Source organism: Saprolegnia diclina (assembly GCF_000281045.1).
Source record: "Saprolegnia diclina VS20 unplaced genomic scaffold supercont1.45, whole genome shotgun sequence".
NCBI lineage: Eukaryota > Oomycota > Saprolegniomycetes > Saprolegniales > Saprolegniaceae > Saprolegnia > Saprolegnia diclina.
The window spans coordinates 465,571-489,185 of record NW_008246112.1 but is presented as its reverse complement, the minus strand read 5'-3'; the positions used below and the strand labels follow the sequence as shown (position 1 = coordinate 489,185).

At 58.6% G+C, this 23,615-nt stretch overlaps 11 protein-coding genes across 12 annotated transcripts in view; 6 read left to right on the top strand and 5 right to left on the bottom strand.

The window, feature by feature from the left end:
* SDRG_12007 (hypothetical protein) overlaps positions 1-687 on the top strand; it is a gene marked incomplete at its 3' end in the record, with an annotated part of 1,264 nt that extends 577 nt beyond the window's left edge. Inside the window, exon 2 of the mRNA XM_008618064.1 lies at positions 649-687. Coding sequence (XP_008616286.1) covers positions 649-687 — 39 coding nt within the window. The remainder of the gene's footprint in view (positions 1-648) is intronic.
* A 406-nt stretch (positions 688-1,093) lies between these two features.
* SDRG_12006 (hypothetical protein) lies at positions 1,094-1,966 on the top strand. The gene has a single exon (XM_008618063.1). The coding sequence runs from the start codon at positions 1,169-1,171 to the stop codon at positions 1,859-1,861; it is 693 nt and encodes a 230-aa protein (XP_008616285.1). The 5' UTR covers positions 1,094-1,168; the 3' UTR covers positions 1,862-1,966.
* A 62-nt stretch (positions 1,967-2,028) lies between these two features.
* SDRG_12005 (hypothetical protein) lies at positions 2,029-2,393 on the top strand (the record flags this gene model as incomplete). Its single annotated transcript, XM_008618062.1, has 2 exons — positions 2,029-2,043; positions 2,091-2,393. The coding sequence occupies 2 exons, from the start codon at positions 2,029-2,031 to the stop codon at positions 2,391-2,393; spliced, it is 318 nt and encodes a 105-aa protein (XP_008616284.1).
* A 234-nt stretch (positions 2,394-2,627) lies between these two features.
* Positions 2,628-3,565, top strand: SDRG_12004 (hypothetical protein). The gene has a single exon (XM_008618061.1). The coding sequence runs from the start codon at positions 2,732-2,734 to the stop codon at positions 3,353-3,355; it is 624 nt and encodes a 207-aa protein (XP_008616283.1). The 5' UTR covers positions 2,628-2,731; the 3' UTR covers positions 3,356-3,565.
* Positions 3,566-4,218: 653 nt separating this feature from the next.
* Positions 4,219-5,006, top strand: SDRG_12003 (hypothetical protein). The gene has a single exon (XM_008618060.1). The coding sequence runs from the start codon at positions 4,249-4,251 to the stop codon at positions 4,915-4,917; it is 669 nt and encodes a 222-aa protein (XP_008616282.1). The 5' UTR covers positions 4,219-4,248; the 3' UTR covers positions 4,918-5,006.
* On the bottom strand, positions 4,961-5,795 carry SDRG_12002 (hypothetical protein). The gene has a single exon (XM_008618059.1). The coding sequence runs from the start codon at positions 5,671-5,673 to the stop codon at positions 5,119-5,121; it is 555 nt and encodes a 184-aa protein (XP_008616281.1). The 5' UTR covers positions 5,674-5,795; the 3' UTR covers positions 4,961-5,118.
* Positions 5,796-5,994: 199 nt separating this feature from the next.
* Positions 5,995-8,592, bottom strand: SDRG_12001 (hypothetical protein). The gene is made up of 7 exons (XM_008618058.1): positions 8,196-8,592; positions 7,684-8,150; positions 7,197-7,641; positions 7,030-7,150; positions 6,873-6,981; positions 6,608-6,828; positions 5,995-6,564 (listed from the first exon to the last, which is right to left on the bottom strand). Exons 1-7 carry the CDS (start codon positions 8,289-8,291, stop codon positions 6,182-6,184), a joined length of 1,842 nt encoding a protein of 613 aa, XP_008616280.1. The 5' UTR covers positions 8,292-8,592; the 3' UTR covers positions 5,995-6,181.
* A 78-nt stretch (positions 8,593-8,670) lies between these two features.
* SDRG_12000 (hypothetical protein) lies at positions 8,671-10,850 on the top strand. Its single transcript, XM_008618057.1, has 7 exons — positions 8,671-8,768; positions 8,813-8,957; positions 9,007-9,325; positions 9,377-9,815; positions 9,861-10,096; positions 10,144-10,364; positions 10,407-10,850. The coding sequence occupies exons 1-7, from the start codon at positions 8,676-8,678 to the stop codon at positions 10,802-10,804; spliced, it is 1,851 nt and encodes a 616-aa protein (XP_008616279.1). The 5' UTR covers positions 8,671-8,675; the 3' UTR covers positions 10,805-10,850.
* On the bottom strand, positions 10,840-12,996 carry SDRG_11999 (hypothetical protein). Its single transcript, XM_008618056.1, has 4 exons — positions 12,911-12,996; positions 12,723-12,867; positions 11,799-12,680; positions 10,840-11,743 (listed from the first exon to the last, which is right to left on the bottom strand). The coding sequence occupies exons 1-4, from the start codon at positions 12,983-12,985 to the stop codon at positions 10,983-10,985; spliced, it is 1,863 nt and encodes a 620-aa protein (XP_008616278.1). The 5' UTR covers positions 12,986-12,996; the 3' UTR covers positions 10,840-10,982.
* Positions 12,997-13,144: 148 nt separating this feature from the next.
* SDRG_11998 lies at positions 13,145-18,301 on the bottom strand. 2 transcript variants are annotated; one of them, XM_008618054.1, is made up of 10 exons: positions 18,140-18,301; positions 17,822-18,088; positions 16,380-17,772; positions 16,245-16,325; positions 15,835-16,202; positions 14,644-15,785; positions 14,146-14,596; positions 13,519-14,097; positions 13,329-13,469; positions 13,145-13,285 (listed from the first exon to the last, which is right to left on the bottom strand). In XM_008618054.1, exons 1-10 carry the CDS (start codon positions 18,251-18,253, stop codon positions 13,256-13,258), a joined length of 4,566 nt encoding a protein of 1,521 aa, XP_008616276.1. In that variant the 5' UTR covers positions 18,254-18,301; the 3' UTR covers positions 13,145-13,255. The 2 variants fall into 2 exon arrangements, with proteins under 2 accessions (XP_008616276.1, XP_008616277.1); XM_008618055.1 differs by having other exon boundaries at positions 17,822-18,301.
* A 256-nt stretch (positions 18,302-18,557) lies between these two features.
* SDRG_11997 (serine/threonine protein kinase) lies at positions 18,558-20,148 on the bottom strand. The gene has a single exon (XM_008618053.1). The coding sequence runs from the start codon at positions 20,117-20,119 to the stop codon at positions 18,647-18,649; it is 1,473 nt and encodes a 490-aa protein (XP_008616275.1). The 5' UTR covers positions 20,120-20,148; the 3' UTR covers positions 18,558-18,646.
* Between the last annotated feature and the right edge of the window lie 3,467 nt (positions 20,149-23,615).

Sequence of the window (23,615 nt, the reverse complement as noted above, 5' to 3'; positions counted from 1 at the left end):
TGCGTGGAAGTGTCAAGTGCACTTCTGGTGCTTTGGGGTCGGGATCGCTCTGTGATTCGACCTGTGGGAATGCGTCGTGTCAGGAACGACCCATCGGCGATCGCGTACTTGTATTCCTCGATCTCGCGATCTGTGAGCTGACTTGCTTACCGTTGAGCAGGCGACTTTACTCTGTAGTACTGTCGTCAAGCCGATGAGCCGAGCCAGTGAACCGTATTCTTGCGTGCGCCGTCAAGCATTCCCACGCTACAGTACTACAGTACAGCTGCGCCGTGTTCTAGTGCAGCGCCAAGAGCGGTGGACCGACACAACGTTTCGAGCCACTCCACTGTCGTCTGAGCATGAGTGCGTCTCCCTTTGGGTTTTCGAACTTGTTCTTCAACCGATCAGACATGAAATGAAGGAGCTACTTTGCAGAATCAAAACAGACTTGCTGACGAGGCCAGGCAAGAGCCACAAGTCACCTCCTCCCAGCGCCTGGGTGCCAACACCATCGCCCTCTTCAACCGCCCACCCAGCCAGCTCGGCCTGAATGATGTTGCTAGAGAAGAATCAAGTTCAAGCAAGGTCATCTGGTCTCGAGACAAGTTTCGCCTATGAAACTGTGGTCGTCGGATTGAACTGATAACCATTGATTGTGCCCACCAGTTTCCAGCTTCAAGAATCTCGTTTCGCGACAACCGCTGACAGGCAGGTGGAAAGTCGACTGCTGGGAATGGGGAAACTTGAGCAAAGATACTCGGTCACTGAATTCTCACCGGACAAACCTCCGCCATCAATAAGTCCAGCACGCTCCAACAACAAGCCTGCGAAGAATGCAACCCAACCAACCTCCTTCGTAAACGCTTCTTCTCCCAACCCCCTTCGTCTGGACGATCCGGGTGATTGCGAGCACGAGCCTAATAGAAATGGCGTGCGTACCTTGACTGCCTCGGTCTCCCTGACCTAACACTTCTTCAAGGAAGGCACGTTATCATTGGCCTGTCGCGTGTGCATCGAAGCTTATTGAAGTGCGTGCGTTCGAAACCACTTGCGGTTCGTATGTACATAGTGAAACACAGTTGGAAAATTTCGAGCGACGACACTGTGCAAGGAACAAGATCGAACAGCGGATCGCCATTCGCTCGAAGCCGATCCCCACTCTCACTTTTCCTCGGTCAACTACACCATGAGCGTCACGGAACCCGCCACGGCCGCCGAGCCCCAGAAGCCGACGACGCCCGTCCCGTCGCCCAAGGCGGACGCGCCCACCGAGTATGTCCCGGTGACCGAGTACGCGCCCGTTGCCGACGCCGTCCTCGTCCAGCCTACCGTCGCAATGAACGTCGTCGTTGTCGACGCTGGTCTCGATGCCAACGGCCTCGTCGTCGGTCGCTGGAAGGCCGACATTTGCGCTTGCTTTTCGGACATGATCCCGAACTGCTGCATGGCGTACTGGTGCCCGTGCATCTCGCTCGCCCAGACCCTCCACCGCGTCGGCCTCTTCACGTACACCAACACGCTCCTCGTCTTTGCCACGATGTACCTTGCGCAGGTGCTCACGTGGGTCCTCGCGGTCTCGATCGGCCGTACCTGCGTTGCGTACAGCAGCTGGAGCTACGACTACGAGATCTGCTCGGGCTACAACGCGTGGATCTACATCATGTGGGTCGTCTCCGTCCTCGTCGTCGTCGCGCTCATGTACGTCCGGACGCGCGTCCGCGCGATCTTTGCGATTCCGGGCAACGTGTGCGAAGACTGCCTCTGCTCGTTCTTCTGCAGCTGCTGTACCATTGCCCAGTTGGCGACGCACACCGACTCGTACACGCCCAACGCTTGCAACTTTGGGCCCAAGGACACGCTTGCCGGCTACGTTGTCTAATTGTGCATTTGTCCTGGCCAATATATTTTGTTTATTTTCAATATATTTTACGGTATGCCCAATTGTGTGCACGACACACTTCAGTATACTCGATTCCAACTTGAATCTTTCATGTGACCGAGTACGCACCCGTTGCCGACGCCGTCCTCGTCAAGCCTGCCGTCGCGATGAACGTCGTCGTTGTGGACGCAGGCCTCGATGCCAACGGCTCGACGTCGGGCGCTCGAAGACCGGCATCTTCTACTGCTTTTCGGGCATGATCCCGAACTGCCTCATGGCGACCTGCTGTCCGTGCATCTCGCTCGCCCAGACCCTCCACCCTCTCGTGGCCATATACCGGTACACGTTTGTCGTCATGTACGTCCGGACGGGTGTCCGCGGCAGGTTTGCGAATCCCGGCAACGCGTGCAAAGCCTGCCTCTGCTTTTGCAGCTGCTGCACGATCGCCCAACCGGTGTCGCACACCGACTCGTACACGCCCAACATTTGCAACTTTGGTCTCAAGGACACGCTTGTCGGCTACGTTCTCTGAGCTTTTGACTGATATGTTTTGTATCTTTTCATATATTTTTATTTAGATACGTTTTGATCCGATGTACATTCAAGTGTACTTGCATCCTTGTGAAAGACGTAGCCCAAGAGCGTCTACCTACATGCATATATGTCGGTGCAGAAGCTGCGTGGTGGCGATGAGCACTGCCCCTTCGCTGATAGTTTGATACATTGATAGAATGGAACGCTCCTGAATCTCCTCACGCGGCAGAGACTGTGGCAGTACGTCCTCACCGTGTGGGCCCAGCTTCAAGTAAGTTCCTTGCACAGACAACTCGCCAGCTCTCTTACGCTACTGAGTAATCTACCACGTCCACGATGAGCCCTGCACTGAGCTCTGTCAAGGCGCCGCTCGAGTACATCCCCGTCATGGACCCCTTTGCACCACCCATGTCGCACCTCGAGGACGATGCGTCGGTGCCCATGGCCGGCGCCGTGGACATGAACGGACTCCTTCTCGGGCGCTGGAAGACCGACATCTTTGGCTGCTTCACGGACCTTGTGCCCAACTGCCTCATGGCGACCTGCTGTCCGTGCATCTCGCTCGCCCAAGTTCTCCACCGACTTGGTCTCTACTCGTTCTCGTCGACGCTGATTGCGTTCGGCATTCTCTACGCCACATACCTCGTTGCGACGATGCTCTCGTCGTCTGTGCACCAAGCTTGCGTCTATGACGGCATCGTCGTCACATGCACGGCGTCGTGGAACCCGTGGCCGGCCGTGAGTCTCTTCTTGGCCGTCTGTATGCGCGGGCTGCTCATGCACACTCGGACGCGGGTACGCGGCCTCTTTCAGATTCCCGGTAGCGCAATTGAAGACTGTCTCTGCGCGTGCTTCTGCTCGTGCTGCATGCTCGCGCAACTCGCTACGCACACGGATGCGTACACTGCGGCACAATGCGAGTTCGGACCGAAAGACACACTGCCCGGGTACCACGCATAACTTCTCACTGTCGAGCCAACTAATTGTGTACGAATTCGTTTCAAAATGCGAGCTTGGTGTCGAAGTAGCACAGCTCGAGGTGTGCAATGTGCACGCACGGCTGCTCCCATCTCGCGCACGTCGTCATACTGGCAGGAGCTTTTTTACCGGAATACACGTAGAAGCAGAAGCAGCCAGACCGCAGAAAACTCTGAAACGACCTCATCTCCCTCTCGACGTGCGTTGCCAGTGCCTGCAACGTTATCAGCACAGGAGGGTTAGGGCGCCAGTGTGGGTGCCACGGACGTGGTCATGGAGCAGCGCAATACTCGAGCAGCGCTCACTTGAGAGGTCTATGTCCGTTGGACATGACTGCGATGACAGTCATTAATTCTAGTCTCTCGTGCTGACGTTCGAAACCACGAAGCGCGGTCGGCCAAGCAGTGAATGTGCACCACCCCAGCGATCACATGACCCGCCGCCAGCTCTTGCTGCCCACCATGCCAGGAGCCGTTCAGCGTCAAGGACTACTACTAAGGATGAGCTTTATTGGATGGGCTATCGGCACATTTGTACCGCTCCGTGCGCCGTCATCAGCCATCAAGCTCAGATCGGCCATTACGATGGGCCCACGCACGACCTCTGTGTGCCAGAGTAATTTAATACGTATATCTGAATATTCAATACTAACATCAAATCCACATGCCATAATATTATGCTAACGTCCACCACGTGGGGTGGTTTGGGTTGTTCCCTTACAACCAATTGATGCGCGCTGTATTGCTGTGAACAAACAACTTGCATATTGTAGGGATAACAACGGGAGGAGGCCTCGCATTCGCAAGAAGGGAGTTGTGAGTAACATCACGTCATAGTTTGTGCTCGCCAGTTTGCATTTTTCCGCACCAGCTAGCATGAGCATCACCGAGCCGACCAAGCCTGCCGACGCGCTGCCCGTCGACGCGACGCCCGTGGCCGCCAACTACTATGATAAGGACGTGGTCTTTGCGGCGCCGGCGCCGCAGGTCGTCATTGTGCAGCCGACCGTGGTCATGCAGGCGGCGCCCGTCGACCACAACGGCCTCGTCGTCGGTCGCTGGAAGGCCGACATTTGCGGCTGCTTCACGGACCTCGTGCCCAACTGCTGCATGGCATACTGGTGCCCATGCGTCTCGCTCGCCCAGACCGTCCACCGCGTCGGCCTCTACACGTACTCGAATGCGCTCATCGTGCTCGCGGTCATCTTTGGCGCGTCGTACCTCACGACCGGCTTCTCGAGCTACTTTCGCAACACGTCGTGCACGTACTACAGCGGCGGCCTCGCTCTCTGCGCGACGACCATGTCCTTCTGGGGCTACATCTCGTCTGTGTGCGCGATCGTGTCGATCGCGATCATCATGCTCGCGCGCATGAAAATCCGCGGCATGTTCCAGATTCCGGGCAACGCGTGCGAAGACTGCCTCTGCGCCTTCTTCTGCAGCTGCTGCTCGGTCGCCCAAATGGCGACGCAAACCGACTCGTATACGCCCAACGACTGCAACTTTGGGCCCAAGGAAACGCTCCGCGGCTACGTCCTTGCCTAAGCGCGTAACGAAAAGCATCATCACGCCCACCTCGTGTTAAGATCACGACTCTATTTGGTGGACGATCGAGAGGGAGCTGCTACATCCTACGATCTCTTGCGTGCGACAGCCGACGCAACGTCTTCGGACGCCCGAGGGCTTGTGGCTTGACACAGTGGCTGTATTGATTAGGGTAGCCTATCGCCAGGGAAGCGGTGGGTTTTAGACTGTGGTGTAGCCGGCAAGCGTGTCCTTGGGCCCAAAGTTGCAGGCGTTGGGCGTGTACGAGTTTGTTTGCGTCGCCATTTGAGCGATCGTGCAGAAGCCGCAGCAAAGCGCGCAGACGCAGTCATTGAAGAAGGACCCGGCGATGTTGAAGAGGGCGCGGACCTTGGCGCGGACGTGCGCAATAAGAACCGCAAGGACGAGATAAAACACTGCGAGGAGGATCGAACCCGAGGCCGATTGCAGTTCGCACTCATTGCGGCCGTCCACGAGGCGACAGGTCTCAACGTCCGGAAAGGCCGTCGGAAGGACGTTGGCGAGGAGAATGAGGACGCCAAAGAGGAGCAGAGCGCGCGTGTACGAGGCCAGCCCGATGCGGTGGACGGTCTGCGCGAGCGAGACGCACGGGCAGAAGAACACCATGCAGCAGTTGGGCACCATATTGGCAAAGCAGCCAAAGATACCTGTGGCCCACTGCCCCTCTTGGCCTTGCGGTACGATCGGCGACTTTTCGTCGATTGATTGGTACGTCTTGGGCTGGGTCGACGCCATCTTGATCTTGGGCTGGAAAAATGATTTGTGAGCGATCTCAAGCACGAGCGACAACAACCCGCCGACGATTGCACAGAACGTGAATGACGTACATGCACGAACCGTACTGTCCTGCGGCTTCGTTCACTGCATGAAAGTTGCAGCCAGGGGTTCATTATGCACCCAAAGTTGCAGCGACGTTGCGGGGATCGCGGTGGACAGGCCGTCAGCTGCGCACCCATCCGCAGTGCGGTCGTCGACACTGCAATCGACACCGCACTGGTGGCTCACAATGGGTGAGGTCGCAGATCTTTGGCGAACGCCGTCATCGAGCATCCTTTGTATCGCAAGGACTCCGAGGGCCCGAGTTCCTAGGACTGTGGTCTGGCTCACGACGGCCAAGTCGTCTTCTGTGCGACGAACGTACTCAGTCTCGTTCCAAGGATCAACAACTTGAAGTCGGTCGTGGGAGCTTATAGGAAGGAACGAGGCGACTGAAGATTCTACTCACATGTACCGCTACTGATTATCAGTACTTGACTGTGCGAACGGACGGCTGCTGGAGCGCCACGTAGCGCCCGACAGCAAAACCTGCCGCGACACCCAGCACGACGATCGTGAGCGCCGCGCCCATGAGCGCGCCAACGACAACCCGAACCTCGTTGCTGTCGTTGACGTAGTAGCCGACGCTGCGCAGCCACCACTGGGGATACCCCATCGGCGCAATATTCATCTCGTCGGCCGTCGTGTTGGAGACGACGTAGCCATCATGAAAGCGCGTCACGAGCGTTGTAAAGAGCGCCGTCGCGGACGCCAGCGCGTGGGTCGTCGCGTCCGCGCTGGTCTGCGTCAAGAACGTGACGGCGTCCGCGTTACTTAGCGTCGCGACGTGCGCCGTCACAGCGGCGTGGGCTACATAGGCTTGCATAATCGTTTCAAACAAAGAGAGTCGTACCAGCAAGCGCGGCGGCTTCGTACGCGCCGCTGGCCGCGCGAATGACGGGCGACGTCAACTTGAAAAAGATGCCTCCGTAGTTGCCGACGAGCGCGTTTGCCCAAAACAGCGTCGCATTGTCAAAGCGCCGAAGGGACCCGGTCGCAGCGGCGTCGGGCGTCGCCTTGACGGCAGCATACATCGGTACGTACGTCGTAGCGTGCGGGGCGTACGGGCCAAACCTACCAGTATTGTCTCTAGCGTTCTATTGTGCTAGCTTTGTTACCAGACGACGCCGAGGCGAGGGTCGAGCACACTTGCATGCGTCACATACGAATACGCTGTTCGGAAGAGCGAGATGGCGCGCTCGAATTGCCCGTCGGCCGCGCCGGTGGCTAGCAAAAATGACATGAGTCTCGATGTCCGGGGTAGGGTCTACGTACAGTAACGGTCGGGGTTGCCATACGGACCGGACGCCTTGTCGGTCGTCAAGTCGTACGCCGTGCCTTCGTAGTGGTCGCGCTGGAGCTGCATGAGGTCGGCAGGGCCGAGCAGCATGGCCGGCTACACCAAGGCAGAGTCCTATCTATTGTTCGGTTGGAGAACGCACCCGCGTCGAGAGCGGGTAGTCGGAGGCAAACACGTCGGTCGTGGGCGAGAGGCTGAGGCTCGGGTTCGCGAGCGTAAACACGCGCCAGACGCGCCGGGTCGAGTAATATTGGTTGGGATGCTCACGGACCATGGCGAAGGACGCGGTAAAGTCAAAGTCCTCGACGTCGTCGCCGTCCCAGAAACCGTTGCGCTTCGCCACGTCCAACATGTTACTTGACGCGAGGTAGTTGGCGCTGTCGTTAACGTCGACCGACCGAATGACAAACTGGTTGGCGACAACTGCAATGTCCGTGTCCGGTACGCGCTGCGCGGCCCAGACCGCCGACGCGCCCGTGTCATCGGGCAAAATGTGAAAGATCCACGCTTCGGTCGTGTCGGTCACGGTGAGCGTCTCGCCCGACTCGGCAAAGACGTCGTCGCCTTCCCACGAGCAGCCATAGTACCTAGTATACGGTGACGTTGATATCTTGACATTTGGAGTGTACCCATAGGTCTCGGCGAGGTGGCCCATGACCATGATGGCCTCGCGGGCCGTACGCGCGCGTTCCATCGCTACGCGCGAGAGCTCGACGATGTCAAAGAGCGCTCTGCCGCCCTGGGAGAGCGGCTTGGCCCACAGCCGCGCGCCGCACGTGCTCTCGCCGAACGCGACTTGGTGCTCGTTCATGACGCCGTAGACGCCGTCGAGGTACGCAAACGTCGTGGGCACTTCCGGGATCTGGCCGATCACGGGCGTGGCCGTCCAGTTGTACAGATCGTCTTCAAGCAGCGCGGTCCGTGTGTACATGGGCCCGTGGCCGTCGCCGACGTACCGCGGGTAGCTCTGCTTGACGAGGACAACATCGCGCATCGCGCCAGGTGCGTGCGTCTGCGAAGGCACCTTGAGCAAGCGAAAGTCGCAGTTGCTGCAGTCGGCCGTTTGCGTCGTCATGGGCGCGCCGGTCGTTGACGCCTACGTTCGCCAGTGAGCAGAGTCTATGTTGCAGTGGCGTCGTACGTTGGCGCCGACGATGATGGCCGTACACCGGTCGCTCTCGGCCGCCACCGCAACGAGCAGCAGAAGCGATGTTGCACTTGCCGTGAGCAGTCGCATCTCTGGGAATGGTTCAGCGATGACGCATGCGCGTTCGAAAAACCAAGTTGAAGGAGCCACCCAAGAGTAGCTAGCGGAACACGCCAGCAGCTGCCTGCAAGCACCAACTTGACGTTCTCTGCCGATGCTCACCACGACGGCGACGGCTTCTGCTGGCACTTGGTTAGATCCTACTAGTACAGCTGCTAGTGTAGCTGCTATCGCTGCATGGGCATGGGCTCAGCACGTCGCCGGACACTGCCCCTTGTCCTGAGAACGCAGCCGACGCGGCTGGCACGGCAGTGATGGCCCTCGAGAACGCTTCGTGATTGGACCAAAATGAGCCAATCCATGCGCGCGATCTTTGGACAGGCGGGCGGAACGCAACATTTCGAAAGACCTCCGATGCGCCTCAGCACCGTGGTCGTGGCCGTCGCCGGCGTCGCCGCGCGCTACGTCGAGCCCGACCGCTGCACTGCGATTCTCGTCGGCGCCAAGGTACAGTCTATGTACTGCGGCATATTGACCAACTAAATTCGCAGGCGTCGACGACCGGTGCGCCCATGACGACGCACTCGAATGACTGCGGCAACTGCGACTTTCGCTTGATCAAGATCCCAGCCATGAACCACACGCCCGGCTCGCTGCGCGACGTGACGCTGCTTCGCCAAGAGTACCCGCGCTATGGTGCGACCCTTTCTGCAACCACCCTTGCTCACGTATCGATTGCATCCAGTTGGCGAGAACCGTGGGCCTGCATACACACGTGCAAACCTCGAGACGGCCTTCTACAACTGGTCGTCATCGCCGACCATCGGTCGCATTCCTCAAGCAAACGCAACGTTCGGGTACTTCGAAGGCGTCTACGGCATCATGAACGAGCACCAGCTGAGCATGGGCGAGAGCACGTGCGGAGCCAAGCTCTGGGCCAAGCCCGTGTCTCATGGCGGGAAAGCGCTCTTGGATATCACCGAGCTCGGGCGGATTGCGCTCGAGCGCACGACGACGGCGCGCGACGCCATTGTGCTCATGGGCCACCTGGCCGAGACCTACGGGTAGAGCCCTCTAAGATGCTGGAATCATATCTGTCTCATCCTCGCATGCAGGTACTATGGGGCATCGTGGGAAGGCGACGACGTGTACGAAGAGGCCGGCGAAGCGCTCACGATCACGGACACGACCGAAGCGTGGATGTTTCACATTCTGCCCGATGACACGGGCGCGTCGGCGGTGTGGGTCGCGCAGCGCGTGCCCGACGACCACATCACGGCGATCGCCAACCAGTTTGTGATTCATAGCGTCAACTTGAGCGACAGCAAGCACTTTCTCGGGTCGTCCAACATGCTGGAGGTCGCGAGTCGCAATGGGTTTTGGGACGGGACCGAAGCCTTTGACTTCACCGTCGCGTACGCGCTGCAGCAGCACGACCCCGAGCAGTACGGCTACACGCGGCGCGTGTGGCGCGTCTTTTCGCTGGCGAATCCCAACGTCACGCTCAGCCCGTACACGGACGTCTACTCGCGCAGCTACCCGTTCTCGATTCCGGTAGCCTAGCCCTCCTGTGGGTTCGCGATAAGATGTGATTCGTAGATCGAGACGCCCTTGTCGCCGCAAGACCTCATGCGCATCCAGCGCGACCACTACGAGGGCACACCGTTTGACTTGACGCAAGGCCCGGGCGCGGGCCCGTACGGGTCGCCCGATCGCTTCCGCGTCGGCCCGGACGCGGCAGGCGGCCAATTTGAGCGCTCGATCGGCATCTACCGCGCCACGTACACGTTCGTGACGGTACCTGACGCGGCAGATCCGATCCAGAGTCTCTTTTGGTACTAATTCTCTTGTGCGCTGGACCGAATCGTCATGCGCGGGCTAGGTTTGGCCCCTATGCACCGCACGCCACGGCGTATGCACCGGTGTACGCGCACATTGATGCGGTCCCGCGCGGCCTCTCCCGGGGCACGCTCCGGCAGTACGATCCGAGCTTCACCTTTTGGGCCAACGCTGTCGTCGGCAACTACGCGAGTCGCTTCTACAAGTTTGCACATCCGGTCGTCGCAAGCGTTCAAGCCGTCTTTGAAGCCAGCGCGTTTGCCGGTACGCTGATACATTGATACTTTCTTGATTGTTGGCTCGTAGCGCAAACTGGTATCCAGCGCGAGGCCAAAGCGCTTTTGGCGTCGCAGGGCCACGCCGCCGCCGCCGCCTTCCTCACCAACGCGACGACAACGTGGACGGACGCGGCGCGCGCTGCGTTCCACGCGCTCTTGCCGACGCTCGTCACGTCGTTCCACGACGGCTACATCATGAGCGCCTTTGACCAAGAGGACATGACGGTGCGCGCGATGGGATACCCAAAGTGGTACCTCGAGAGCGTCGGGTACTACGACGGCAACACAGATGTGCCAAGCTCAGAGGTTGTCTCGGGCGCCGTGATCTTTGTCCTCGTCGTCGTCGCCCTTGGCAGTGTTGCACTAGGGTATGCCATTGGCCGTCGCAGCCACCGCGTTAAGCGCGGCTACGTCCACCTGCAGTAGCGAGACGGGTAGCAATAATAACAAACACGACGTTTGGGTCGAAATAGCCTCATCGTGCATTTGAGTCGGCGCCATTTTAGCGCAAACCACTTGATACATTGAAAGTACAGTCTCGTGAAATGGAGCTTCCGGACGCGTGCTTTGTGCAAAGAAAAGCCAGGTGTATTGATCGCTGGTCCTAGTTGATACGCACGTAGCCGCGCTGGCGGTACATGCCGAGGCCAAACCCGATGGCGAGGCAGACAAAGGACCCGAGGAGGAAGACGCCCATGAAAAACATGGTCGACGCGCCTTCGTTGCTCGTGATGAACGTCGGCATGTCGTCGTGCGCTGCAAAGTACCCGACGTTCTCGAGCCACCATTGCGGGTAGAAGAGCGACTGCGCCGAGAGCGTGCCGGCCGTCAAGTTGCGCATCATGTACCCATCGTGGAACGTGGTCACGAGCGTCCCAAAGAGATTCACAAATGCGCTGTGCGTGGTCGTCGCGAGCTGCTTGGACTGTGAGGTGAGGTACGCCCGGAGCGCGTCGTCGCCTTTGGTCGACGCAAGCGACGTGGCTTCCGAATGGATCGATGGCAACGCCGCGCGCGCCGCACTCTCGAGCTTGTCTTGGACCGCGGCCACGACCGGATGCGCAAAGAGGTAGAAGCGCGAGGCCCAGTTGCCGACGATCGCAAACGCCCAGAACGACGCCTCCATGTCGTACGCGTGCAGCGACCCGCGCGCGTACTCGCTGGGGACCTCGGTCACGTGTGTAAAGATGGGCACATATGACGTGGCGTGCGGACCGTACTGGCCAAACCAGATGAGCCCGAGCGACGGGTCTGCCTTATCGGCCACCGAGACGAACGAGAAGCTCGTGCGGAAGATCGAGATCGCGCGCTCGAAATGGCCCGTCATCGCGGTGGCGCGCGTCATGTTGCCGTTGCCGTTGATGTCTACAAGTGCAAACTCAATCTCAAGAGGCAAACTCAACGCTCAAATATGATGTACCGTAGCGGTCCGGGTTGCCGTACGGCCCTGCGGCCGGACCCTGCGTCATGTCGAACGGCGTGCCTTCGTAGTGGTCGCGCATGTAGCGCATAAGATCTTGCGGGCCCAGGGTCGATGCGACTGGCACCGAGAATGGATAGTCTGAGGCGTAGATATCGGTCAAGGGCGAGAGATCGAGGCTCGGGTTCGCGAGCGTAAAGACGCGCCAGACGCGCCGCGTGGCGTAATACTGGTCTGGCGTGATGGGCTGCGCGTACACGCGGGTGAAGTCAAAGGTGCCATTGACCGACGGGTCGTACAGCTTGGCGCGAATCGCGACGTCGACCATATTTGTGGAGCCCATAAAGTTGGCGCTGTCGGTCAAGTTGACCTCGCGGATGGTAAACTGGTTGGCGACCGCCGTGATGTGGCCATCAGGGATGCGCTGCGCGACCCAGACCGCGGACGCGCCCGTGTCATCCGGGTGAAAGTGCACGATCCACGCTTCGATCGGGTCGGCCACAACGAGTGCTTCGCCAGCCTCGAGCACCGCGTTCGGGCTCGACCAGTCGGCGCCGTAGTACCCAAACGTCTCGGCGAGGTGGCCCATGAGGGCAATCGCTTCCCGCGCATTCGTCGCGCGTTCCATGGCCACGTTTGTCAGCTCCGAGACGTCAAAGAGGGCTTTGCCGCCGTCCGAGACGGGCGCGGCCACGAGCTTCCCGCCGCATGTGCTCTCGCCGATCGACACTTGGTGCTCGTTCATGATGCCGTAGAGACCCGAGAGGTACGCGTACGTCGACGGCACCTGCGGAATCGAACCCATCGCTGGCGTCTCGGTCCAGTTGTAAATGGTCGTGTCGACGTTGGCGAGCTTGAACGTGTCGCCGCGGTCGTCGCCGACTACGTCGTCGTCAGAGGCATGCATGCGTGCAGATCGCGTACCGTAGCGAGGGTACTCGAGGCGAAAGCGCGTGATGGGCCGGCTCGAGCCATTCAAGAACGTCTTGGCAGGGACCTTGCCGATGCGAAAGTCGCAGTTGCCGCAGTCGGCGTTGTGCGTCGCGAGCGGCGACCCCGTGCTCGACGCCTACAAGACCTTAGCGCCCAGCGGCCGATCGAAAGCAGCGTACGTCTTTGCCCACAGCGATGATGGTGCAGGCCGACGCCGTCGCTAGCACCGAGAGCACCCAACGCACTGCCACCATTGCGCTCGGCGGTCAATCTCAAACTGAAAGATTGGGTTCCCACTTCAACTCGACTTGGGTACATACAAACCCCAAGACGTACATCGTACGTACATTCGCCCCTTGAAATTCGGTGCAAGTTCAGGATCCACTAGGATCGCCACGCGGGACATACAACAATCAAGTGTAAAAAGCGCCTCATTTGAGGGCCACGTCGAAGTTGAAGTGGGTGCCTGCAGTTGAAGCAAGCGACCCTTCTCTAGTTATCAAGAACGCTGTACAATGCAGTTTCTAGTGGGCAGCGACGCGCGTGGTGACCGCCTAGAGGGGATGAGATATGGCTTTTTGTATGAAATCGGTTCACCTCGAGGAGCGCGGTGCGATCAAACGCGGCTTCGTGGGCGGCCCCGAGCAGATGCAGCGCGTGCACTTCGGCGACGAGCGTGTCGACCGACCATCCGTCCGTCTTGTCGACCATCATGTTAAGCATTTCCGACATGGCCACCTATATTGGGACAAGCTCAGCAAGGCGAGGGTTAGAAGAGGTGTGGCACCTCGTCGCAGACGAACGGCGGGTCGCAGCTCGCTTCGTCGTCGACCAGAGTCTCGACCACTATCGCCTCAACAGCCGGCTTGTCTTCCTGCGCCATGCGAAACGTCTCGGCGACTTGCCGCTGTTCGTCCTCGAGACGCGCCTTGGAGGCGTGGCGAGGGCTCACCGGCGTCGTCGCGTTCTCGTCTAAAAAGCGTTGGCCAAAGCACTTGGCCGAGAGCTCCGCGTCCGACTTGATGTACGCCAGCGCTGCTTTGCGGGACGTAAACCACACAAGGTCCTTCTGCACCGAGTCCATAAAGTCCTTGGTCCACACATCGGGCGCCGACGGCGGCACGGTCGAGACAAGGATCCACTTTGGTTTCTCGCTGGTCGGGTCGGCCCACGGCACGCGCTCCCACCCTTCTTGGTACAGCGTCGGCCAGAGCACCGTGTCGAAATGGTGCTTCTCGAGCGACGCGGTGCTCGGCTGCGCCGGGTGTTTTGCCGAGCTCGTCGATAGCGACGGGTCCGAGCGCTTGATCTCAAAAGAGTCTTTCAGCACGTCGTCGGTCAGCAGGCGGAGGTACTTGGGATGAATCTAATCCATATACATATAGCATGTCGCGCCAAGCAATCGTCGACGCACCCGCTTCTCCAGACCGCCGAGGACGACGTACTTGACGGAATAGTACGGCACGTCGTCGTCGTCGTCCGTGCTCATGTGGACGTCAGTGACAATGCCGGCGCCACCGAGCTTGTTCATGCCTGGCATCGTGCGCCTCTCCACAAACACCTTGTCGCCGACCTCGAACGATGCATATGCTTCCGGCGTCGCGTCCGGCTGCTCGGGTGTTGGCTCGTCGACGGTCGCCTCGTTGGTTGCTTCGTTTTCGCCGCCCTCGTCGCCGTCCTCCATGATGCGCTGCGATTTGCGTGCGGGTGCGAAGCGCCGCTTGCGCGGCTTGCCAGCCTCCTTCTCACGCAGCTTGCTGATCTCGCGGCACTTGGCAAACAAGTCGTAGCCCTGTTGCTGCCGGAAACGGTGGCCAAAGCTCATGACATTGTCTTGCATGGCCGCCGCCGCGTGCGCCACGTAGCTACAAGCGACCATGAGAATGCCGGTACATCGACCACCAGCAACTACCGCGTTGGGCAGCCGCGCGGGTTGAACTCGTTGGCGTTGCGCACGATGAGCTGGATGTCCTTGAGGAAGCTTTCGTACGTGTCGTACTCGCCGTCGTTGACCTTTTCACGCATGAAGCTCAGGTCCATGGGGCGCGTAATGACGCTGTAGTACGACGGCACGTCGTCCGGGTCGACCGGGTACAAGAACGGCGCGTTCTTCTTCTGCTCCATGCAATAGTCGATGACCATCCCGAGAAAGATGCGCAGCTCGCGCAAGTGGTGCGCTTCCTGCTCGTGCCGCAGCGTCAGCCCGTCGTCGACAACGATCACGTCTTCCTTGATGGGCGCCACCACCGGCGCCAACAGCGGAATCGGCGCCGGCGCTTTGAGGGCCTTGACGGGCGGTCGCGTAAAGGCGGCAAACACGGCTTGGAAAAGCCGGCGGCGTGACGCTGTTGACGGGGGCTCCGCAGCAACGGCGACCGTCGAGGCAGCGCCAAAAAGGCGCTGCAGCTCGGCTGGGAGTGACGCGCTCGGTGTCGACGACGTAGCAAGCAACAGCAGCGGCAAGTGTTGGCAGTCACGCAAAAACATCTCCAAAAGCGCGTGCGCCGTCACACTTGTGTGGTGCCACCACACGTCCACGTTCGGCAAGACAACGATGCTTGGGGTGCTCTTCTTGGCCTCCTTGAGCTGCCCGAGCATGGCTTCTTCCAGGTTGTGGTGGTTGATGTCGCTCAAGAGCGATGGCAGGTCCAGCGAAAAGACGAGGAGGCGCTCAAAGCGGTGCAAGAGCGCAGCAAGGAGTGGGCTCTGGCCCATGCCATCGGCGCCGTGCACCAGAACACGCGTCGCCTGGGCACTCGCAAACTGCGCCGGCAGTACGACAAGTGCACTCATGGCGCAGCCGCTACACACGATACCCGACATCGGAGCGCACGCCGCGTGCAGCGAGCGCGGACACGTCTCGCAGCGCAGAGCAGGTGCGTCGCCGACGTCGAGACCGCACGCATGGCACGACGCATCGTGGTGCTCGGCGAGGAAAATGGACGGACCCGATGACGCGCCTGCGTGGGCCGCTGGCGTGGCCGACCGATCAAACGACTGGGTCGCAATCGGGAACGCGGCCGCAATCTTTTCGACAAGGGCTTCCAGAGCATCCTACGCACGGATCATTTGGTATAAAACAGCGTGCGGGTCATAGGCGTACCTCGAGGAGTGGGGCAAGCATGGTCGGCAGCGGCTGCGCGAGCGTTTGGTGGCTGCGGTGGGAAGCGGGCTTGACCTTTCGGAAGGCAACGTGAAAGTCCGCGCGAGAAATCTGGATCGAAGACGCGTCGATCGCGAGCTTGGCCGTGCTCGCATACACTTGCGGATACGTGCGATGGAGCGCGACGAGAGCGGTCTCGGCGCAGAGGGCCTTGATGTCGGCGCCACAATAGCCATGCAGCTGCTTGGCCAACTCCATGCGAAAGGTCGGTGCGAGCGGCGGCTGCCAGCACTTGGTGTGGATCTGCAGCATCGCAGCGCGGTCCTCCACGTTGGGCAAGGTGAACCCGAGTTCGCGATCAAAGCGGCCTACATGCATACATGAGCGACGTCACACAGCACCGAGCGTACCGGGGCGGCGTAGGGCAGGATCGATCGCATCCAACCGGTTGGTGGCGCCGATCACAATGACGCGACCGCGGCCGTCGAGACCTAGCACACGCATATGCTCCACACCTTATACATTTCTCGTGACCCGGGGCATACCGTCCATGAGAGCCAGCAGCGTCGAGACGATCGAAGCGTGGATCTGGTCTTGCTTGGCGCTGCGCACGGGCGCAAGGCCGTCGATCTCGTCGAAAAAGATGATGGAAGGCTGCGTGCGCTTGGCTTGTTCAAAGAGGAGCCGCAGCTGGCGCTCGGCCTCGCCGACCCACTTGCTCAAGCAGTCAGCGCCCTTCCGCATGTAAAACGTAATGTGCTGGTCCGTGCAGCTGTTGGCGAGCGCGCGCGCCATGAGCGTCTTGCCCGTGCCCGGTGGGCCGTAAAAGAGGACCCCGGACGGCGGCGTGACGCCGTACTTGGTGTAAAACTCGGGGTATAGCATCGGCAAAAGCACCATCTCCTTCAGTGCGTTGATGTGCGAGTGGAGACCGCCGACCGAGTCCCAGTTGACCGACTTGTCGATCTCGATCGGCGCCACGTCCGCGCGCAGCTGCCCGTTCTTGCCCGAGGTGTCGTTGAGGGGCAAAATCGCGTGCACTTCGCGCTTGTGGCGCTTGACGATGCGGTCTTCGTCGTCGTCGTCCGATGAGCTGCCTGCGGGTTTGCGTTGCCGACGATGGCGCGGCGGTTCGTACTCCTTCTTGCTGCGCCGGCTCAAATAGTCGCTGTACGGGTTGCTCGACGTCTTGGACGATGGCCGCGTCTCGGCTGCTGCCAGCGTCTCGTACGTCGAGACCGTCCGCCGGATCGTGTTGCGGTTGCGGAGCGAGTAGCCAGCACTCAAGTTCAATGGCGGCGGCGAGTCGCTGCCCGCGTGAAGCGACTCGACTTCGTCCAAGAGCTCGCGGATACGCTTCGGGCGTCGGCGGCTCGGCTTGTGGAGCGCGCCGGTCGCAGCTTGTTCGAGAAACCCGTCCTCGTGGTGCTGCTGCTGCCGCAACGCGTAGCGCCGCGCCCGGTCCATCGCTTGCGTTTGCCGCGTACTCTCGGATGACTGGTTGCCGTCGTCGACGACGGGCTCGCGCTTCAAGCGCTTCACAGGCTCGTCTGGCGTGTAGCGAAAGTGGCGCTGCGATCGGTTCCGGAACGTGTAGGCTTTGGTCGTCGGTGGCGTCTCCTCGTCCTCGTCTTCGTCATCGTGAACGTCGTTGGACCGGCGTGTGCGGCGTCGCGACGAGCGCTCGAGGCGATGCCCATGGTCCTCGTCCTCGTCCTCGTTCTCATCGACTGCATCATCTTCGTGGACGGCGCGACGATTCCGTCGGGTGCTGCGCGACGTTGCAGCGGGTGCTTCGTCCACGTCCATGACTTCGTCGCGTCGTGCACGACGCGCCCGGCGCGACTCTTCAGCTGCAAAAGCAGCATCCACTTCGCTGTCGTCGGCAAGCGACGATCGATGCGACGATCGACGCGCGGCTCGGTGCTCGGCTCGGTCCTAGGACATTGAGGATAGAGGTGCAAGTCATGGCAAAATAAGGTCGTACATGCGTCGTGCGCCGGTTCGTCTCGATGACAACGACGTCGTCGTCTTCGTCTGTGGGGTTGTGCGAGTGGCGTCGTGATCGCCGCGGATACGTCGGTGCAACCTCTTGCGCTGCCTCATCGTCGTCGTCGTCTTCTTCGTCATTGTCGTCGTCGTTCTCATTCTCCTCGACATCGCTCTCGCCACCTTCACCATCGTCGACTGCTTCTTCTTCACCGTCAACCGCTTCTTCGTACTCGTCCGCGTCGTCCTCTTCCATCGTGTCGTCCTATGAAGCATCGTTGCCATGCGGGTCATCATCATGCACCCTTCCTCGCACCCTCTGTGGCAGCCGAGCAAGGATGTCCATGCGGTCGCCCTCGTCCTCATGGTCTTCCACGTCGATCGCCTCGGCATGGCGGCCGCGCCGGCGCTTCGATCCGTTTCGTCCCATGCTGCTGCTGCGGGCCGATGGCGATATCTTCCGAATATGCGCCCCAGGTCGATTATCCGGATAAACCAACCGCCGCACCATTGAGCGCCGGATAAAAATGGCGCGGTTTCCGGCGGCCCCGCCACACCAGCGACTCGAGAGTCGACGAGCAGTCTTCTCGCTCATGAGCTAATGTTGTCATAACACTGGACCTACGACCAAGTACCTCGAAGGGTCGACGAGGATCGAAGCAGCGATGCGCCAGTGGAGGACGCTCTGTTTAAACACAGCGCTGACGCAGCATCGTCATGGCGACAAGACGTCTGAACAAGCTCTCACGTCCAGGGATTACATCAATGTATTATAGGTGTATGGACAGTAAATAAGGCGACGTGACGGAACCAATGGTCTGGACTATGGCTGCTTGTTGCTCAAGTAGCGCTGCTTGGAGATCTCGCTCAGAATCTTGAGCGACCGGCGCGACGCGCCACCGGGCTTGGACGCACTCGTGGCGGTCGTTGTCGTCCCACTTGTCGGTCCCACGGAGCGCGGCCGGAGCCAGTTGACCTTCTCTGCGACCGGCGTCACGTTCTCTTTTGTCTTGGCCGGCGGCGACTGGTACATCATGTCGAGCTGCTTCTTGGAGACCGACTTGCTCTGCGACGAGAGCTGGTAGGCGAGGTTGCGCTTGATGCCGTCGAGGTTGGGCGACACGAGCGACGGGTCCGTGCCGGCCTTGGTCGTCGACGTCGGCGTCTGCGAGAGGTTGGGCTTGAGCGGAAAGAGACCGTTCTCAAACGACTCGAAGACCTCGAGCGAATCGAGGTGGTCGTGGATCATGCGGAAGGACGGGCGCACGCCCCACGCGACGCACTTTTTGAAGAGATGCTCGTACGGGCCGAGGGCGGCCGCGGCGCCGTCTGGCAGCGCCTTGACGACGCTGTCCTGGAGGAGGCGGTGGAGCGACCGCGACTCGAGCGCCGTCGCCGGAAGCACGTCGCCGACGAGGAGACGGTAGAGTACGTCCCGGCCAAAGGACCCGACGTCCGCGTTTTTGTAAAAGCTAAAGTTGGACTTGAGGATCGGCGGCTCGTCGTCCTTCGTTTTGATGCGGCCAAAGTCGCTGAGCTTGATCTCGGGATCAAACTTGTCTTCAAAGCCTTTTGGTGGCATGCGCACGAGGATGTTGCGGCAAGCGAGGTCGCCATGGGCCGCGTCGACCTCTTCGTGGAGGATCATCATGGCTTGCGCAATCTGCTTGAGCAGCCGATGTGCGACCGCTTGCGGAAACGGCTTCTTGTGGCCCATGCGCTTGCGCTGATAGTCGCTGAGCTTGCAGTCCATGACCTCGAGCGCAATGCACGTGTGCTCAATGCCATCGCACATGCCGAGACACTGGATGAAGCCGGGCTTGTGGCGGACGCGGCGCAGGTAGTGCAGCTCGACGGCCGTCTTGTGCTTGGCCTGCTCCTTCGTAAAGCCGTCGTGGGGCTTGGCGCGCTTCAATGCGACCTTTTGCCCGTGGACGCTGCACGCGCTCACCTTGCCGTCCGTGCCTTCGCCATAGAGCCCACCAGAGAACTCGACGTCCTGGTCGCAGTTGAAGAGGCCGACGTCTTCAATCTTGGAGCTGCTCGTAAAGCCCGAAAGCACCTCCTCGCCGATGTCGTCGGCGGCGGCGTCGTCCTCGACCTCGGTCTTGGGGCTCTCGGCGATGTCCAGTTTGACGCGCTTCGCCGCCGGCTCGGGCTCGGGGCTGAAGAGGAGCGCTTGGCACGTCCGGCGGCTGCGCGTCTTCATGGCCTGGGGCGACGCCACGACGGACCGCGTCGGCGTGAACTTCTTCTGACGCTTCCACGTCGCGGTCGGGGAGGCCAGAGGTTCCATCCTGGGCGTCGAATTCGGAAAATAATTTGCGTCAGGTTTGAAATTGAAAATACGTCGTCGCTGATTGGCCAAAAACATGCTCGTTTGCGCGCACTTTTTGCCGCGTTTCTTTTTTAGCCAATTGGCGTCCATGTCACGCCCTTTTGGCCCAATCAGAATGAATATTTTGATGGCGAAACCCCCACGCATCACACCGACTGCTACCGGCGGCACGTACCGTGACCGAGCGCTCATATCCTTCCGAAGCTCAGCATTTCCAAGGGGCGCTACGATGCTGCTGCGATCATGTTTCCCCGGACAGCACCAGGGCTGTGCGCGCAATGGCGTTTCTTATTGGCTGAAATTGGTTTGCCGCGCGCCGTTTCCCCAAGTAGCCAATCACATGCCGCGAAAAGGCCATTCGCGCGGGCAAATTTGAATTGGAGCGTGGGTAGGATACTGCGACCAAAGACGAGAGTAGCGACTGCTCATTCATTTGCGTCTACTCAATAGGTGTATATACATCCAGTACGTGCCTATCATGGCTCCATAGCTTTGAGCTTAGTTGCTCGTGTGGGCTCGGGAAGGCTGCAAGCATCCTCTCGACCACACACAACAGGACCATGCGCCAGGTACATAAGTACCGCTTCTTCGATTAATTCTACTGAACAGTGCGTGGCGGTCGTCCGCTGTAGTACCACAAACACGCTTCTCCTGGATTAATCGGACGCTACTAATATGGTTGGTTGGTGGACAACAGGACCAAGGATCGGTTTACGATCTGTGTACGAGTTATTGATCCTTGCCAGTGCTCTTAACATATTCGCCGGATCATACTGCGGTGGGCAGTAGGACGGTAGTACTAGTTGTTAGAACGGGGATGCCCATTCGCGTCGTTCGGCTTCAACACTAGAACGTATTGATAGTAAGTGCAGTAGTCGAGGCCGTGCAACTCATTTGACCATCGTGCTACCCTGGTTGCAACAAGAAGTCTCGAGAACGAGTCGGACGGTCTCGAGGCGAGCGACAAACTCATCCTGGTGGTCGACGCAAGGTGCATCAAGTATATTCGGTTCATCGCGTCTCGCCGCAGGGGCTCGAACAACTGGGGACGCTATTTGTCCTTCGTAGTCGCACGATCAACTGCACACGCAACCTCGTTGGACTACAGCTAGTACGTCTACGTAAAGCTTCGCAGGTTGTGTGTGTCCAAGCACAACGACGCGTGAAGAATGTATGAGGCTACCACGCAAGGGTGGACGGCGTGGATGTACGGTCGCACTGCAGAAAGCCAAAGACAATGGAATAAACTTGGCCAAACGTGACTCGGGTCCGAATCGATTCGAGGAGTTGACCGAGAGCGATGTGTTTTCTGACGTCAAGTGCTAGAGGCAGCACCACTTTTAGGAGCACTGCATAGGAGCGCTACACAGAGGAAATTGCGGCATGCAGCTCCGTTCGTTTGCATCCCGACACCTACTGCCAGGACATAGGTGAAATCAGTTACTAGTTCGAGCACTTCGACAGTACTGCGGCCGTAAACTCGCCTTTGCCCAACAGCGTTTATTGGGCCAAGTCACGATTACTGAAGCCATCCGAGGACTGCATCGTGCCAAACCACAGCGCATCTCAAGAAGAGTTGGTCCTTCGAGGACGGCGACGTTGCGATACCCGGTACGAATGCGCACGTGCCGGCTAGCCTACGGTAGAATGGACATCGTCTTGTGTTGATACACAATGTCAACAAGGAGTCACGGGAAGGATGCTCCACGCGCACTGCTTGTCGATGGTACAGCACATAAACAAAGCGCGATAAAGCCTTCCGCGTCACATCTAGCTTTACGCACGTGTCCTTGAGCTACCGTTCTCAATGCACATGGCGGTGTCGCTTGTTTGGCCTTGCTTCCCCACCTCGAGCACAATTTCGAGCCCTTTGCGTGCAGCGACCTGCTCTGATCGACCACATCGCAGCTTCAACATGCAACCTTCATCGCGCTGCTTTCTCCATCTCTTAGGACCTTAGCACCACTCGCATCATCTATACTACCGGTAGAATAGACGACATTGTACTTGATGGCAGCGACGCCAAGCATGCCTCGGTGAAAAGGTGGAGATCGGAAACGTTGCGTGTTTTCATCCATCGCACCCGCGCCGTTTCGCACTGGTGCTCGTGGTGCGATTTGATTGGCTCTGGTCCGAGGTATCCGGATAGCGCCTGTCGACTGGCACTGCGCTCGGGAACCACTCATGTGGCGACCTTATCCGGACGGGAACGCTGGCGTCGACGTAACTCATTCTTGCATTTGCCTCGTCGAAGTAGCACCAATAGTCCGCCTGGTCGAAATGAAAAGATATACCTTCTTTCCCCATAAGATCGAAGCTGACTAGACCGAAAGACTCTGTGCTTGCACAGTGATGGTTTGATCGACCTGGATATCGAGTAGTTGTAGTACGCTACGCTCTCTTCACAGAGAGCGTGTCCGCGACGGATTATGATGTGAAACTTACTTAGGACACCTTCCGAACGCGTTTGCCAACGCGGTTGCTGTGGACCCTAGTTATTCATACTGCCTGAATCCTCCTTCGCTGCATTTTTCTATCTGTATATTAGTTTTTCACGTAGCCACGATGAATGAAAGGATATGTGTTTTTGAGCTATGGCTTTACGTCATGTCATGAAACAACGAAACTCTTTCTGCTGCCTTCCTACTGAGCTACATCTTCCTTCTACGTATAATTCTGTATTCGATTGGCGACTTGATGATTTGAATATGCATAGTTCAACTGAAAATTTATGATGAACTAACATCAGCAATGTCTTTCGCTCCTATCTGATCTCCAATCAATTTATAATCTTTTATTCTCTGCATTTTTCTTGTACAAGAGTGATGAATTTGATAAAATGGGAATCTCTCTGATCCAGCCTAAAGGTTTGGTCTGTGACGAGAACATTATCATCCTTGCTCTGACTTGTGCTTTTGATTTTCTTCAACGGGGATGGCGTGATGCTATACAGATAATCCAACTCTGAAGCTTACGTGTTGACTAACCATCTAAGAGCTTTTTAACCCTGATCATCCCCTCGATCAAATATGTACGATCTGCATAATTACATATGGGCAGGTACTCATTAGGAGGTGTACGATATATTTCGTGAATGAACACACTCCCTCCAAATCCTGCCGAAAGCAGATCTGGCCGGCATAGTTTCAAGGGTCTTCCTACTTCCGTTAGGAAGAACCTCGGGTGCCTAGGTTACATTTCACTTCAACCTCTATATAGCACTATACACTGGGACCTTCTTCGGGATTTATCATACCCGATGGATATTCTCCCTCAACAAACTCCCGAAAGCAATGTATTCGTGTGCTATGGTGACCTTGCAGCTTGCTGCGAGTTAGCCGCACGCGTCTACGACATCTAAATGAATGACTAGCTGTAGTGATTATCATCGAAATGATAGGATTAATACCTTCTTTCCAATGATCGACACTGATTTCAAACGGAACATGCCAAC